The sequence below is a fragment of the Nannospalax galili genome, unplaced genomic scaffold (genome assembly GCF_000622305.1).
Source record: "Nannospalax galili isolate Female #2095 unplaced genomic scaffold, S.galili_v1.0 scaffold110, whole genome shotgun sequence".
In the NCBI taxonomy this organism is placed as follows: domain Eukaryota; kingdom Metazoa; phylum Chordata; class Mammalia; order Rodentia; family Spalacidae; genus Nannospalax; species Nannospalax galili.
In genome coordinates this window covers 2202515-2219340 of record NW_008328707.1, presented here as the reverse complement: position 1 = coordinate 2219340, position 16826 = coordinate 2202515, and the positions used below count along the sequence as shown (strand labels likewise).

The following is a 16826-nucleotide window of genomic DNA, read 5'->3' as shown; positions in this document are numbered from 1 at the left end:
ATATATATATATACTGCATAATATCCTGTTAATCTAGTTCATTTTATATACTTACGAGTACATCCTTACAATGCACAGGATCTTCCTGTTATATACACACTTGTTCTATAGTTTTCATCCTCCTGCTATATACACACTTGTTCTATACTTTTCTGTGTTCACTGACTGTATTTTACATTTACAGATTGAAATATATGTAGCTCTATCACACTCTGATACTGTAGCTGTTTTCCATAATGTATATATTATCATAGTTTATTTAACCATTGCCTTTTGAGGGATTCCATTTTTGTTCAAATAGTGCTTCAGGAAACTATCCTTCTTTATCTTTGTAAATTTCTTCAAGATTATTATAGAATAAAATTTTAGGAGTGAAGTTATGATGATAAAAGTTACATGCATTTTAAATTTGATTGATGTTATTATCTGTTGACTCTTCAACAAACAGTGTTTTGAGTGTACATTTTCCTGCATCCTCACCAACTCTTTCACCAACCTTCTTAAACTTGGGCAATTTTGTAGACCAGGGAGTAACATATATTTTCTAGAGGGTTTCATGTTTAATTCTTTGCTAATCTGTGTTTCAGATTCTGCCAATAAATATTTATTACTTTGTTTACTTGTTTGTTGTTTTTTGAGACAAGAGTCTCTTCTGTGTAGCCCAGGTTGGCCTCAAACACATGGTCTTCCTGCCTCAGCCTCCTTCCTGCTGGGATTGCCGGCATATGCCAGCACATTCAGCTGTTTATTTCCTTATAGAAAACATTTTAAAGAAACATGTAAAACCTGTAAATTCATCAAAAAAGTTGTCCTTAAACAGACACTCCAGACCTGAGAGACTTTGTGTTAGAAGACATTCAATGTGGGTTTTGCCTAAGGAGCTATGTGGTTCTATCATTCGGTTTCAGAGCAATACTTTTCTTGTTCTTGAATTACAGAGTCTTCCCTTCATTAATTCAGTATAAATTTACTTAATAACTGATGCTGGAGAGATGACTCGGCAATTAAGAGCACTGGCTGCTCTTGCAGAGGACCTGGGTTCAATTCCCAGCACCTACTTGGTAGCTAACAACCCTTTGTAACTCCAGTTCCAGGGGAATCTGATGCCTTCTTCTGACCTCCATGGGCATTACATGACACGGTTGCACTTACACACAGACACACACACACACACACACACACACACACATATATATATATATATATATATATATACACACATAAAATAAAACAATAAATAACATTAAAAAATAAATTTACTGAATAATAGAATAGAATGGCTGTTTTTTCTGTGTCATCTAGTAAGGAATAAGATTTGCTCCATATCGTTCATTGTTATGGTCTAGTGGGGGCTGGTGAAAGACAGGTAGTTTTATTAATCATAAAGTAACTAAGTTTAGGATCCCTGGAGAACATCTCACGTAGCCTGGTGACTGAGAAAGACTGAACCTTGAGAGATGCTTGATAGTAGCTAGCTTTGGCCATGAAGGAAGAGGGACGTGTGCACAAAGAGAGAAGGAGAGAACTGCTCATGTTTTATTTCTAAAGGTGCTGGTAAGTTCTTGGGAGTTCATTGTGTTGTATATACATGAGGAGATTTAATTTTTAATTTATTTTTACTTTTTGTTATTTTATGAATGTTTTTCCTGCATGTAAGTTAGAGTACCCATGTTGTGCAATGCCTGAGGAGGTCAGAAAAGGGAACCGGATCCCCTGGAACTGGAGTTACAGGTGGTTTTTAGCCACCATGTGGATGCTGAGAACCAAACTGAGGTCCTCTGCAAGATCAGTCAGTGCTGTTCACTGCAAAGCCATCTCATCCGCCCCAGGGGTTTTTAATAAGTGTTTTTAGTTTTATTTTGTGTTTAATTTACACGTGGTAATTATAATGTATTTCTGGGGTATAGTGTGCTGTTTAGATATATGTATACATAGTATAATAATTTAATCAGATAATTAGCATATCAGTAACCTTAACCATGTATCTTTTTTTTGTGGTGATGACATGTAAAGGAAGTACTCTCTTCTAGTTATCTTGAGATATACATTATTGTTAACTATGTCGTCTGTGTAATAAATAGTAAAAACTACTGATATAGTTTGCATGTTCAACGTCCCTCAAAAACCCATGTGCTAAAGGTTTGGTTCCCAAAGTGGCTCTCCTAGTAAGTGATGAAGCCTTTCAGATGAAGCCTAGCAGGAGGTATCAAGATAATTGTCCTTGAAGGGGATTTGGGGACCCCAGACTCCTCCTTGTTCTTCACCCGTGCCTGTGAGGGACGTGGCTTTGCTCTGTATGCCTTCTGCCAGGATGTGAGCTGCCTTGCATTCAGTGCTCAACAACAGTCAGCGTAGACTGAAGCCCTAAGACTGTGAGCCAAAACAAACTTTTCTTGTTGGGTTAACTCTGGTATTTTGTTATAGTAATGAAAGCTAACACGTGGTTTTAAATCAACAGGCTTTGAGTTATGTATAGATGCTAATCATAAAATATTCTCAAAGACTTTGTGTGGTATAGAAATTAGAGGTAGAATTACTGTAAGTGAAAAGTGAAAATAGTCAAAAGTAAGTTTTTATATTATTTTTTTTTAAGGATAAGTTTCATCTTGAAAGTGTTTTCATTGATGTGGAAATTAAGATAAAAAATAGTATCTGGCTTTATTCCTTCTATCTCTGTTTTTCAGAACCAAAGTAAAGCCATTTTGCAAAGATGCCACATTTTTAATCTTTTGCTTTGTTTTGTACTGTTGTGTACAAATAGGCATTTAATAGTTTATTTTGATGAAAACATTTGCTATCTGGCCCACTAATTTAATTTTTGAAACTTATGGGGGTTTTTGAGGATTTGAAACCCCTTATAAATTTTGAATTCCTTTTTTTTCCCCTCTAGGATTAGTTACAGGTTACATTGCTTAGACTGAATTTAAGAAAAGAATGTATGTAAAAGCTTAATTTTTCAGCTACCACGATGGTTCTTTGTTAAGGTACCAGATGACCTGAGGTAGATCCTCAGAACTCACATTGCAAAAGGAGAGAATCACCTCCCACAAGTTGTCCTCTGACCTCCATATGCACACTGTGGCACATCCCCACCCAATTAAAAAATAACTAAATGTAAAAAAAAAATTAATTTTTCTAAGAAATTGCTATTGGAATAATTTGGAAAACAGTCACTTGTAAAATTTCCTTCTTTTCTAGCCTTTCTCAGAAAAGTCTACAGCATCCTTTCTCTGCAAGTTCTCCTAACTACAGTGACCTCTGCAATGTTCTTATACTTGGAGTCTATCCAGACATTTGTACAGGAAAGGTAAGGTACTGGGATAACTCCGAACTAATGTTAGATGCTCTATTTGATGAAAGAGCCATATACATTTTCTTTATTCTGATCCTTTTTTAAAGTTAAAAAGTGAAAAAAGAAAAAAAAAATCTATCACCTAACTCCTGTAAGCCAGATTAGTTTTTAATGGAGACTGTTGTACAGTGTGGTATTTTACCTCTTTATTTCTTTTTAGCTTACAGTTTCTGAGAGTTATATCATCATATCCTGGAATAGAATTAAGAATTTGTACTTTGGGCCAGTGAGATGGCCCAGCCTATGAAGGCTCTTGCTTCCCAGCTTCATGACTTGGCTTTGATCCCCAGAACCTAAATAGTAGCAGGAGAGAACCAATTCCTACAAGCTGTCCTCTGACTTCCACACAAGTACTACGGCATTTGAAAATACATACCCCACACTAAATAAATAAATAAATAAATAAATAAATAGTAAAAAATAAAAGTTTAAAAAATAGTAAGAATTAAAAAGAATTTTTAGTGCATGCAGGTTTTATTTATTTCATTTTATTATATTTAATTTTATTCTTTGCCTTGTCCCCGAAGCCTAAGACGTTACTTTGAAAATAAAGTTATTTAATAAATGTAGTTGTTTTAATTTTGTTTCATGGCTAGGATAATTTCACTGAGAAGTTTCTAAAAGAGCTTCTCTTGCTTCGTCCCTTATTAAAGATTTTCCTGTCTACATAATTATTTCACTGGCTAAAAATAGTATGGTTACTTTATATGAAAGGAAAAATAAAGAAGAATTTTTTGACAAGTAGATTTTCTATCTCCTCTCCACTACCAGAGGAAGTCTTAAACTCTCTTACTGGTGTGCTAACTATAAACATTCCTCCACTCTGATGGGCGTCCATAAAGGAAAGGAGAAAAGCCAGCCTCCCTTTCATTGTGGGCTTTTTTTCCCCTGTGGGCCCTCCTCACCTCACATCCTTTAGCTTTTCCAGACACAAAAATCATTGTTTTGTAGTTTGGAGTGAATAATTCCAGATTTTTTTGTGTACTTTTAAGTAGAAAATACACAGGTTTCACTAAATTGGATACCACCATCCATGCTATTTTTAGACCTGAAATGTTTTTTTAATATTATGTCTTTCAGTCCTGCCTTAATTTTGGTGTTTTCCCTTGGATCTCTGGGATTGATTTTTGCGTTAACTTTAAACAGACACAAGCATCCCCTGAACCTGTATCTGCTGTTTGCATTTGTGAGTACTTTGATGATGCCTATTCCAATGATGTTAAGCCCGAGTTTTCAATGTATTTGTCTAATTGAATGTTATCAATAGAAAAACAAAATTGAGGGTTGTGTGTGTGTGTGTGTGTGTGTGTGTGTGTGTGTGTGTGTGTGCATGTACCTGTTGGAGGGGGAATGTGGCTTCCTTTGTGTGTGTGTATGTATGGAGGCCAGAGGTCAATATCCAGTGTCTTTATCATTTTCCACCTTATTTTTTGAGATGAAATCTCTCATTGAACCTGAAACTTGCCATTTCAGCTATACTGACTGGCCAGCAAGTCTCAGAGTTCTGTATAACTCTGACCCCAAGCATTGGGGTTGTAGACATGTGCCACCATGCCCCCCTTTTTACATGGATGCTGGGGATCTGAATGCAGGACCTCTTGCTTGTGAAGCATGCACTTTACCCACTGAGTCACCTCCCCGGCCCCAAGTTTTCTTTTTGATTAGAATATTTTAGGAAATTGCTTTTAAATTGTAGTCATCTGGAATTTTTAACCATTGTTAGTTTCAGTAGTTTTTCTTTTAGGAGTTAGTTGGAAACACACAGTTAAAGTTAGATGACTTTGCTTTGCAACCTTCTGGTTATGTGACATTTGGCAAGGCAGTCAGCCTTTTTTTTACCTAATTTTTCTCATATATAAAATGAAAATTGTAAGATATGTAATCCCTGTGGTACTTTCTACCTCTTAATTTTCTAGAACTTGTGAAGAAGAATTATATTGTAGCTTTAGTTATAGAACTTAAGTTCCTTTTTGATTAACTCCTCAGTGTTAACTCAGTTCTTTTAAAGAATTGGTTTGCTCAAATGCTGTGCTTTACTAACTTGTTTTAAATTGGTAGATGGGGATACCTAACATTGTTATGTTTATTGCGATAGTATTGAAAATTAAAATCCCACTATCATCTATAAAAGCTCCATCTTAGTTTGAATAAGGCTGGAAAGGCATTTTTATATTATTTTGTCTCTTCTCATACAGAAGACTTTGGATTCTGACCTGACAGTTTCCTTTAGAACATTCGAAACTGTGACTAAGATCTGTTGTCAAATAAGAAAGAATAAAAAAGACTATTGATAGTAGTGCTGGGACTAAAGGCATATGCTACCAAACCCGGATGATCTACTAGTTCTTAAGAATAGAAACTTGGGGCTGGAGAGATGGCTCAGCGGTTAAGAACACTGGTTATTTTTGTAGAAGACCCAGGTTCAAATCCCAGCACCCACATGGCAGCTAACAGCCATCCGTAACTCCAGTTCCAAGGGATCCGACAGCCTCTTCTGACCTCTGCGGGCATTGCACGACATGGGTGCACTGATCTGCATGCAGGCAATACATGCATACACATAAAATAAAAATAATAAATAGTAATAAAAATAGGAACTAGAAGAAGGTTCTAGAAATAGTCAGGGAACTCAGTGGTAGGAATTGTGTCCTCTTTCTCTCTTGCTGTTACATCTTTCTCACACTTGCCGTGCCCATTGTTTTCCCTTTTCCTGTCTTTAATTTTTATGTCCTGTTATCAGCCCCACAGAGCTCATCTACCTTTTGCTTAAGCTCCTACTTTCATCACTTGATTCTCTTGACTTCAGGTTTCTATCAGAAAGTATTTGACCAGTGCAGATCACATTGGAGATTGTTACCAGTGTGTTAGTTCTCAGTTTCTTGGGTGATATTCCTGTGTGTGTGTGTGTGTGTGTGTGTGTGTGTGTGTGTGTGTGTGAGCCCTGACTGTCTTTGTGGTATGGTCTATTGGATGGTTGATGAAATCTAACTAGAGCAAGCATATAAGACAAAGTAAAGATAATGTAATCAAGGAGGAAGAGAGACTAGAGTATGAGGCACAGTTTCTCCAAACCTTTTGTTTTGGTATGGGTTCAGCTACTTATGACATGACTTAAAATAGTGACAAAATAATGCCTAGAGAAGTTAGCAGGCCCAACTACTCCTGAGGTGTTGCTGGTCTAAGATAGATCATTACCTTCTCTACATGGCATCCAGTTGAAAGAAACAAAAGTGTGGGGTGGGTGAAAGAAGGGGAAAGAGAAGGCAAGCTTCCTGCCTAAAGCACAATCCTGCAGTGGCTGTACAGTACTCGTGGTTTTACTTACAGTGCAATCACATAGCTAGCTGCAAGGGAGACTAAAAATGTCATGTTGCACCTGAATAGCCAGGTGTCCAGGTAAAAGTCCTGTTGCTAGCAAAGAAAGAGATGCTTATTGGGAGACAGTTTTAAAACGGCCTCACCAAAGTATGTAACAAAATATTTTATGTTTATGGGGGGGTGATATTGAGGTTTCTCAAAATGGTCATGTGATTTTGCAGTATCATTTTTATTTATATTACCCACAGTGAGAAATTGGGATTTTCTATGTTATATCTTCTGTAGAGCTTTCCTGTTAGAGATGAAAAATCTAGAGCCTAAACAGTGATGGAACCACAGTGAGAATTTAAGTAGTCTCATTGCATTGAGGACTCATCTTTATTACTGTGGGCCTGTGACTGTCGTGTCCTGAAGACTTCACAGGGCTCCTCTGCAGCTAAGTTACACTCATTCTGCTAGAGAAGAGAAAGTGTGCAAGTGATAGTGTACATTTTACAGGTATTGGTTAATTGCAGTTTCTTTTTCTTAGACACTGTTGGAAGCTCTGACTGTGGCAGTTGTTGGTAAGTCTTTCTGTATGTTACCTTTTTTTCTGTGAACAAAAATCTTGAGGTAAAAGGGAATTCGAGGTTAAAGTTTAACATCATGGAATGCTGTATTTCAAAAACGTGACACAGAGTATAGTTTGCCTAAAAGATAAGAAAATTCAAATATTTATACTTTACATAGATCAGCTAAGCTTAGAGGAAATGGAAAGGTTTAAGGCAAACAAAAGGTATGGGGAGGAATATTTCATTTGTGCTTTCTGTTTACAAAAGTAAGGCAGGTGTAGCTCATCCTCCTAGAATTCCAAGGGGTCTTGGAGGAACTGAGAGCCTGTTTGGAGCTATGTGCTTTCATCACAGGAGCTTAACTCCCTAAGAACACACCCGCCCCCAAATTGTGCCCCACTGCTCCAGACCCATATTTTACTAATTGCCACTATGAAACATACCGGTAAATTCTTTCTATATTTCATGTTAAATATGTATTTGATGGCCAAGTATCTGTTATCGTTACTTGATGTGCGCTGTTCATGTCTAAAAAGCTCAGTGAATTAAAAAAATTCTGGTTGTCTCAGAGTGGTTTACCTTGGTATAACAAAATCAGCATTAATGATTTCTCTCAGTACCTGTGAACTATTAATCCTTATGGTACATACAGCTGTCTCTTCCTGTTTTTAGCCATTCAATGCCAGTTTGTTGAATCTGTATTTTTGGGTAATCTACCACTCTTTTTAGAAGAATCAGAATGCAAATCATTACTCAGAAGTACTAAAATAGAGTTGAAGTTTTTCAGCATAAACAGGAAGTATTAATTTATCTATATTTTCAGCTACTAATATTACTTATTGTTAATTGTTTTTTGTTTGTTTGGTTGGTTGTTGAGACAGGGTCTCCCTTCATACCAGGTGGTCTGGAACTCACTGTGTAGACTAGCTGGCTTTGCTCTCTCTGAGATCTGCCTGCTTCTGCCTCCCTAGCACAGGGATGAAAGGTGTGTGCCAGTAGTTGCTGCTGCTTATTGTTAATGTTATCACACCCAACTCTCCCTTCCCCAGTGCTACCATATATTTAATGTAAGGTGAACAAGAGAAAGATGACGGTTATTAGAACCAGGGCTAAAAATATGTAGATGGGGTAATCTGAGAACATTATTTTCCTTGGGAGGAAAATTCAATGTGATTAGCATACTAAAATTACTGACAAGAAGCAAAATTGACTTTAGTTTTTTGTGTTCACCTTCCTAGTCCTATAGTGACATAAACCAAGAAATTTTAATAATTTATGAATAGAAAAAAACATGTATAATTAATCTTGAAAAAATTTCAATTACTGTTTTTAGGTTTAAAGCACTTAATCCCCTTAAAGGAAGCCTTAATTTAGCATTCTGTTAAAACAGTAAGAGGTTGTATTATCATCAGTCAGGGTTGGATGGTTATTTTATTGCAGAAGGGAATTCAGTAAACTCCACAGTGTGCTTTAAGATAGTACAGACTTAGAATGCAGTTAGTGGTTGGTTTCTGTCCCCTGCAGGGTAGATTAATGATAGGCCAACTCAGATACCCTCAGGAATTTTCTTGCTTATTGCCTTGAGTTGGGCTGCTCAACTGATTAAACCATCTAGGGGATTGCTAGCATTACTTCTGTCCAGGAATTCATCACTAGCTAGAAGAGCCAGCATCATCCCTATCAGTATTAGCCATGGGGGACAGACACCAAAAATGGTGATAAATTGCAGACGGGGCAGAATATAAGAACCACTCCTAACTGGTTATCTATGTAATATCTCTATAGTTGTTTCATTAACTTCAAGATGTGACCCACTTATTTTATGTGAATGACCATTTTGGAGCCTTTTAATTTTATTATTGGTGTGGTTTCAGTGCATCAATATATTCAAGGCTGGATGAAGAATCTTAATTGGTTTTATTGGTGAGCAGTACAGGAGAAAATTATTGGGAGTGGGAGCGAAGGAGAAGGGACAAGGGAGGGCTGTGGAGTGAATATGATTGAAATATATTATGTGCATATGTGAAATGCTATAATGAAACCATTAAGTTTATTAGTGTATGATATGAAAACGTTTTTTTAAAAACTACAAAATTTCAGAAGTTGGGAAAATGGTATTTGATATTGGGTATGTTTATGCACATTTTAATCAGTGTTTTCTTTTGACAGTCACTTTCTATGATGTATATCTGATTCTGCAAGCTTTTATACTTACTACTGCAGTATTTCTTGGTTTGACTGTATATACTCTGCAATCTAAGAGAGATTTCAGCAAATTTGGAGCAGGGTAAGTTATATAGTCCTAGATATGATAGATACCTTTACAATCATACGTTTGAGAGAAATGCTATAATCTTAGCTTTGATATCTTTAAAAATGGAAGTTAGAAGAGGTCATCTAGGGCTGGAGAGATGGCTCAGTGGTTAAAGGTATTGGCTTCTCTTACAGAGCACCTGGGATTGGCTCCCAGCACCCACGTGGTGGCTAACAACCACCCATAACTCCAGTTCCAGGGGGATCTGGCGCCCTCTTCTGGCCTCTGCAAGCACTGCATTCATGAGGGTACACTTAACATACATACAGGCAAAGCACTCATACACATAAAATAAAAATCAAAGAAATGTTTTTGATAAAAAGAGTTCATCTCTTTGAGTGCTAGGATCAGGTCCTGTTCTGGAGCATACAAGGGCATGGAATGTGACTTTGAGTCATTTTCTTTTTTTTAAAATGATGAACGGAAAGTGAATTGTACCCACCCCCCAAAAAAAGAGCAGCTTTTCAGAGAGGCGAGGGAAACAATGTGAAATTTACTGAAATTATTTTAACCTTTGTTGTAGTATTATGAAGAGCACTGCTCTAGTTTCATTTCTGTTGCCCTGATAAATACCCTGACCACGAGCGTCTTTCTTGGTGGAGAGAGTTTGTTTAGCTTACAGTTTCAGGTCACAGTCCGTTTTAGGAGGTCAAGGCAGGCAGTCAAGCAACCAGTCACATCACCTTCACAGTCAAGACAGAGACAATGTATACATCCTCCTGTACTTGCCTGCCTAGTGCTCAGCTAGCCCTCTCTACTGTTACAAAGTCCAGACCTCCTGCCCAGGTAATGCTGCTGCCCACATTGAGCTGGGTCGTCTTACACCACTTATCAGTCAAGACAGTCACCTCACAGACAAGCCCACAGATCAACCTGATCTAGATAATTCCTCATTAAGACTCTTCTAGGTGGTGTCAAGTTGACAGTTAAAACTAACCAACACAGCCATCTACATCTTTGTGGCCAAGGTCACACATGGAAGTGTTTATATGAACATTAAAATCTTTATGATTAAACCAGGTGTCGGGTGGCACACACCTTTTATCCCAGCGCTCAGGAGGCAGAGGCAGGGAGATCTCTGTGAGATGGAGACCAACCTAGTTTACATAGTGAGTTCCAGACCGGCTGGGGCTACATGGAGACCGCATCTCACAAAAACAAAACACAAAACAACAAAACAAAACACAACAAAACACAAAAACCTTTATGTGTGTTCTTCCATACAGATATGTGGGATAAGTTTTTTTCTGTTATGATGATGGTGCTGTGTTGCCCTCATCTGGTAGGAATGTATAAACTACTGAGCTCACAGTGGCCTCCGTCGGCACAGTCACCCCACCATTTTCAGTGCTTTTTCCTCTTACAACACTAAGTGTTTACAAGAACATGCTCTTGCAAAACCTTTCCTCCCCACTTTTGTTTTCTGATAGTCCAGATTACCAGAAATCCCTATTGGGATAAATATGCTTGTGCAATCTGCCTGTGTAGTTTTATTAGAGTAGAATTTGACTTAGGGAGAGGCAATATTTTTCTCTTCCTTGTTTTAGAGAGGAGTTGCCTACATATCTGTGTGGTTTGTATGAGGAAAGGTTTTCTCTACTTCCTTTTCCCGTCCCCTGTCTTAACTGCTTCCTTCCTCCAGCTCATTCCAGTGTCTCCCTCAAACTCCTGTTCTTTTAAACGGTTTCCCTTTTGTTTCTGCCTCCTCATAACATATTCATACTTACTGATACAGTGAATGTTACAGTGATCATATGTAGATCAGATACCAGCTATTTCTGAAGTTTTTACATAGCTGGCTGCTATTTCTGATCATTGTTAAGATATTCTATTTCCTTGTGTGTTTGGTTGTTTCTACTATGTAATTGTCCTTTAACATGTGTTGATTTCCTTTGAGGTCTCGGTTGAATGTGCATTCCTCCACAGTTCGGGTTTGCTGCTGCCTAGCATCATGGAAAACACTTAGTTTGGGTTCACCCTAGCCACATCATGGCTCAAGATGTTTTCCTCACCCAAGTGTTGAGAATTGGACCACACATCTAAAGGGATAGCTGTGGAAAGACTTTCTCAGGGATGGTTTTTCCTTTACTTATCCTTCTTTGCATTGATAACTTCTCCTCTAGTCTCCAGGTGGGAGTGGGGAGGTGGTTTGTGGGTTTAGTTGACATTAAGGTTGAGCCTTTGGACAAGTCCAGTTGGACTACTGTGATTACTTCTTTAGATGCCCACATTTTACCTGGATTTTTGCTTAATTCTCTCCTGTCTTCTGAGTTTTTAGACATCTTTTAAGATACCCTTTGTTTTCTTTTTAACCTATAATTTTTAGATTTTTTTTGAGGGGTTAGAATGGGAATAGTAGTTGAATGACCCTGTTTGTTATAATACTGGAAGCAGAACCCTTTCATGTGTGTTCTGTATTCTTACAACAAGCCCTTCTGAAGTCTCCCATGTTAGCAGTTCCTTGTATGTTCTTACAGAGTAACTCGGTGATATTTCTCAAATGCAGACTTGGTCACAGCTATTTAAGCCCTTCAGCCCTTCACTACTGCTCTGTGAATGAACCTTAATTCTCTGTTGGCTTCATTTTACTGTCATCAGTTATAGGATATTTTCATGTAATAACTCTCTAGAAAAATACCACTAATAACTATTTTGTGGTCAGAATGCCATAGTATCAGATACCTAAGAATGACATTTTATTGCATTTTAAAACTTACTGATAGTGATTATTGTGAAGCCTCAAAGCCAAGATGGTTATGGAGGCCAAGTGCCAAAATGGCATAGAAGTTTTGTAGGTTGTCCATCGGTCCTAGCAGAGACTTGAGAAGTGTTTCTTAAAGAAATATTTGAGTTTATGGTGGAGACAAGCAGGGGTGGTAGTGCTTTGATGTTGACTTTTAGCTGTACTGTTTTTACACCATTTTATTTACTTACTCTCACTATCCTGTGGTAATTTTGCCACAAATGATTGAATGTCAGAACTACACATGATAACCATGGCCACTTGCCATTGTGTGCTAGAGCCAGCTTGTAAGAATCTTGCAAGTTGTTAATGATTAGGAGCTTGATGTAGGCCATAGTTAAAGTATTTACTTTAGAAATTAGGAAGGACTGCAAATCAGGGCTTATGTTTGTTCCCCCTGGAGAGGCAAATGGCCAACATGTTACTGTCAGTTATTTCTTAATTCACACTTATTGTTGTCAGTCTTGGCATTTGTCACCTGATGCTATCTGTATTCTGAGAAAGCTTGCTCTCTTTGGAGTTTCAGTAGTGGTGGCTCATGCCTTTAATCCCAGCACTTGGGAGGCAGAGGCAGGGGGATCTCTGTGAGTTCAAGGCCAGCCTGGTCTACATAGCAAGTTCCAAGCCAGCTGGGGCTACAGGGAGACCCTGTCTCAAAAACACCAAACATAAATAGTGTGCCCACACACATACAGACACATACTATAGATGATAGATAGATATATGATAGGCAGATAGATAGATAGATAGATAGATAGATAGATAGATAGATAGATAGATAGATAGATGTAAATCAAAGCACAATGCTAGTTTACAGAATGTGGCTTTCAGATCTTTACTTGACTTTTGCTGCATTGATAGAGAATATTGTCATAAACTAGCTCTTAGACTGAGTACTTACCAGAAACTTACCAAATAGACCCAGTGAATCAAAATAGTTTGCTCATTCAAATATTTCTCTACCTTCTCTTTCAGGAACCCCACTTGCATGTGTATCAGACTTGTGATGTGGCCCAGTTGACTGATGCTCTAGTCATTGTTTCAGCCTTCCTTTCTGTAATTCATTTGTTTAGTGTCCGTTCTTTCCGTTCAGTCATCTTTGGTGTCTAGTCATAGGGTTATTTCATGTATTTTTCACCTACAGACATCACTTCAGCGTGTCTTCTGAAAATGTGTCTTCCAACCCTTTTTGTCTCATGTTCATTCTTTTATCGCTGCTGAAATGTGGAGGATTTTTTTTTTTTTTTTTTTTTTTTTTTCCTTTTTGAGACAGGGTCTCCCTGCAGCCCCAGCTGGCCTAGAACTCACTGTGTAGAGTGGGCTGGCCTTGAACCCACAGAGACCTGCCTGCCTCTGCCTCCTGAGTGCTGGGGTTAAAGGTGTGTACCACCACACCCGGCTGCTGAGAATATATTCTTTAGTGTCATTTTGGACTGATTTTATCTTTGTGTCATTTCTGGGTGGTTCCCCCCCCCCTTGTTACAGACCATGCTTACTTCAGTCTTTTCTTTGCCTTTATTATTTTTTACATTTTTTTCTTGGGGGTTTTGTTTGTTTTGAGACACGGTCTTTCTGTTATACCCGGGCTAGTCTGGACTCACTGTGTAGCCCAAGCTGGTCTCAAACTTGAAGTTTTCCCACCTCAGTATCCAGCAGCTGCCTTTATAATTGTGAGCAGATTCCAGCCACTATAAGTTTTACATTGTTGGGTCCTGAAGTGTTTTTCTTTTTTTCTTTTTTTCTTTTTTCTTGGTATTTTTGAGACAAGTTTCCTTATACCCCCAGCCAGCCTGGAACCTGCAATGGAGACCAGGCTGGCCTTCATCTCACAGAGGTCCACCTGCCTCTGTCTCCTGAGTGCTGGGGTTAAAGGCCTGTGCCACCACACCTGGTGAGTCCTGAAGTTTCTGTATCACCTTAAATATTTATGACTTTATTTTTCTAGGGTCTAATTAAATTCCTTGGAAATTGTTTGAATCTTTTGAGCCATAGAACAGCTTTTATTTAGAAATAATTTGGCCCATTACTGAGACAGTACCCTTGTGATGACTACTCTGTCCCCATGTCTTTGAAGGTCTTTCTACTCTGGCTAGTGTGAACACAAACTATCCCAGCCCTGTGTGAGCTCTGGGGATTATCTGGCTGCTTCTGTATGGTGGATCTTTTTGCAACCGTACTCACTCTTCATGTGCATGCGCTGCTTTGTCCTTAACTGTGGACTCCTGGTGAACCTATACATATCACTGGGGCTCTTTCTCTGTGAATAGCTTTCTTCTGTCTGGTCTCTGCCTGCCAATTCTAGCTACCTTAACTTCCCTGGCGTCTGAATTTTTGTCTCTTTACTCAAGACTACAAATCTCATGGATTCCAGTCCCTACATTGTAGCCTGGAAACTCTCTAGCTGGGGAAATTATAGAATTTATTTCCCTTATCTTTGGAATCACTGTCTTGTGCCACATACTGTCCATTGTCTGAAAGCTGTTGTTTCATATGTTTTGCCTGGTTTTATTTAAGGAAAGAGGAAATTTATCTTCTGTAAATTCTGATAGCCTGAAGCAGCTGATATGTCTCTTATTTGATAATGAAAGATTGATTTCTTAGATATTTGTTGTCTTGTAATTAGGCTTTATATATTTAACAATTGAATGCTCAAATTATAGCAGTGGCAGATTTGTATACATAAATTAAATTCCTAGTACATAAAAATAAAATAGTATATTATGAACTTTAATGGAGGTTCTTGTTCACAGAATAACTTGCAGTCATTTCATTAAAATTTCATTTGTTCTTATATTTTCTAATTTTGATAGATCTCTCAGTTAAAATATTTCACCTGATTTCTGCTTGTTTCAGTATTATGTTCCAACTGAAAGCATAGAAGAAATACCCTTCACCAGGTTTATGCAGCATTAAAAGTGTTGGATAGCTATTCTTTCTGTATAAAATAAGTATTATAATTATTCAGTGTATATACATTTTTATATTTTAGTTATTCCTGGACAAAAATCTGGATGACCATATGTCTTCATAAAATGAATGTTTTGTAAGGAGCAGTATATTAAACTGTTAAACTTTTGTTTTTAATAGGCTGTTTGCTGTTTTGTGGATTTTATGCTTGACGGGATTCTTGAAGGTGAATTTTTAGAACAGTTAACTTGAATTTAATTCTGACTATGTCAATATAAATCAACTGAAATCCTGGAGGGTTATTTATAGAGGACCCTTAGTTTTAATTTTTAAAACATGTGTATATAGGATTATAGAATAATCTGTAAAAATTGTGGCCTTATGTTGATCATAATTATTGATTAAAAAAAAGATAAATGGGAAGGTGAGTTAAGTTACACATAAAAAGCCCCTCATTCATAGCTGCCAACCTCCAAGTGCCACATTTAATTCTGAAAAAGTGGCAGCTGGCAAGGTGGCTCAGATACTTAAGGTGCTAGCTGACAAGGCTGACAGCTTAAGTTTGTCCCCAGGACTCATATGTGGAAGGAAAGAACTGATTCCTACAAGTTCTTCTCTGACCTCCCCATACATACTCTAGTATGTATACTTTGCAACACCCCACCCCCCTGCATAAAATAAATAAATGTGATTTAAATTTTTGGCTGGCATGTGATTTAACATACTAATTCTGGCCAGGTGTCATGTGGTGGCATATACCTTTAATCCCAGAGCTCTGGAGGCAAAGTGGGTGGACCTCTGAGATTGAAGCCAACCTGGTCTACATAGGGAATTCCAGGCCAGCTGGAACTACTAGGGAGACCCTGTCTAAAAAACTGAGATGGCTCAGCAGTTAAGAGTACTGGCTGCTCTTTTGCTGAGGACCTGGGTTAGATTCCCAGTACCCACATGGCAGCTAACAACTGTCTATAACGCCAGTTCCAGGACCTTTGGGCATTGCAGAACATAGGCACACTTACATACATGCAGGCAATACTTTCATACACATAAAAGTAACAAATAAAATATTAAAAATAACAAATTTAATTCTAAAAAGAAACATTTAAACTTTATAGTTTAGACTGCTACTATTCAAAGTCAAATAGTTAATTTAATTGAAAGAAAGGTATGTATTTATTCATTATTCTCTGTCAAGGCAAGCTTGGATCTGCCTTCTTTCTCCTTGTACTATTTGATTTCAATGTTGTATGCCATTGTTAAATAGCAATAGATCATTATTGGAAGTAATTTAAGTACTTTTAACATGATTCTTAAATATGAACATAATTCTTCACTCTCTTGCCCATAGTTATTTTTTTATAGTGAGACAGTAGAATTGGTCTTCGCTGCTGTAGGAGCCCTTCTTTTCTGCGGATTCATCATCTATGATACACACTCACTGATGTATAAACTGTCTCCCGAAGAGTATGTGTTAGCTGCCATCAGCCTCTACTTGGATATTATCAATCTATTCCTGCACCTGTTGAAATTTCTGGAAGCAGTTAATAAAAAGTAATTGAAAGAAGTATATGGGGATTGTTTCATTACATAAAAATGACTGAGTCATACTTAAATATTAAAAACACATGATCTTTATTGGCA

At 37.7% G+C, this 16826-nt stretch overlaps 1 protein-coding gene across 1 annotated transcript in view; it reads left to right on the top strand.

Annotated features, from left to right (window-relative positions):
- The window catches only part of Tmbim4 (transmembrane BAX inhibitor motif containing 4), a 28465-nt gene extending 11639 nt beyond the window's left edge, over positions 1-16826 (top strand). The window contains exons 2-7 of the mRNA XM_008829110.3: positions 3199-3307; positions 4433-4538; positions 7200-7233; positions 9391-9508; positions 15366-15411; positions 16534-16826. Coding sequence (XP_008827332.1) covers positions 3199-3307; positions 4433-4538; positions 7200-7233; positions 9391-9508; positions 15366-15411; positions 16534-16740 — 620 coding nt within the window. The 3' untranslated portion in view covers positions 16741-16826. The remainder of the gene's footprint in view (positions 1-3198; positions 3308-4432; positions 4539-7199; positions 7234-9390; positions 9509-15365; positions 15412-16533) is intronic.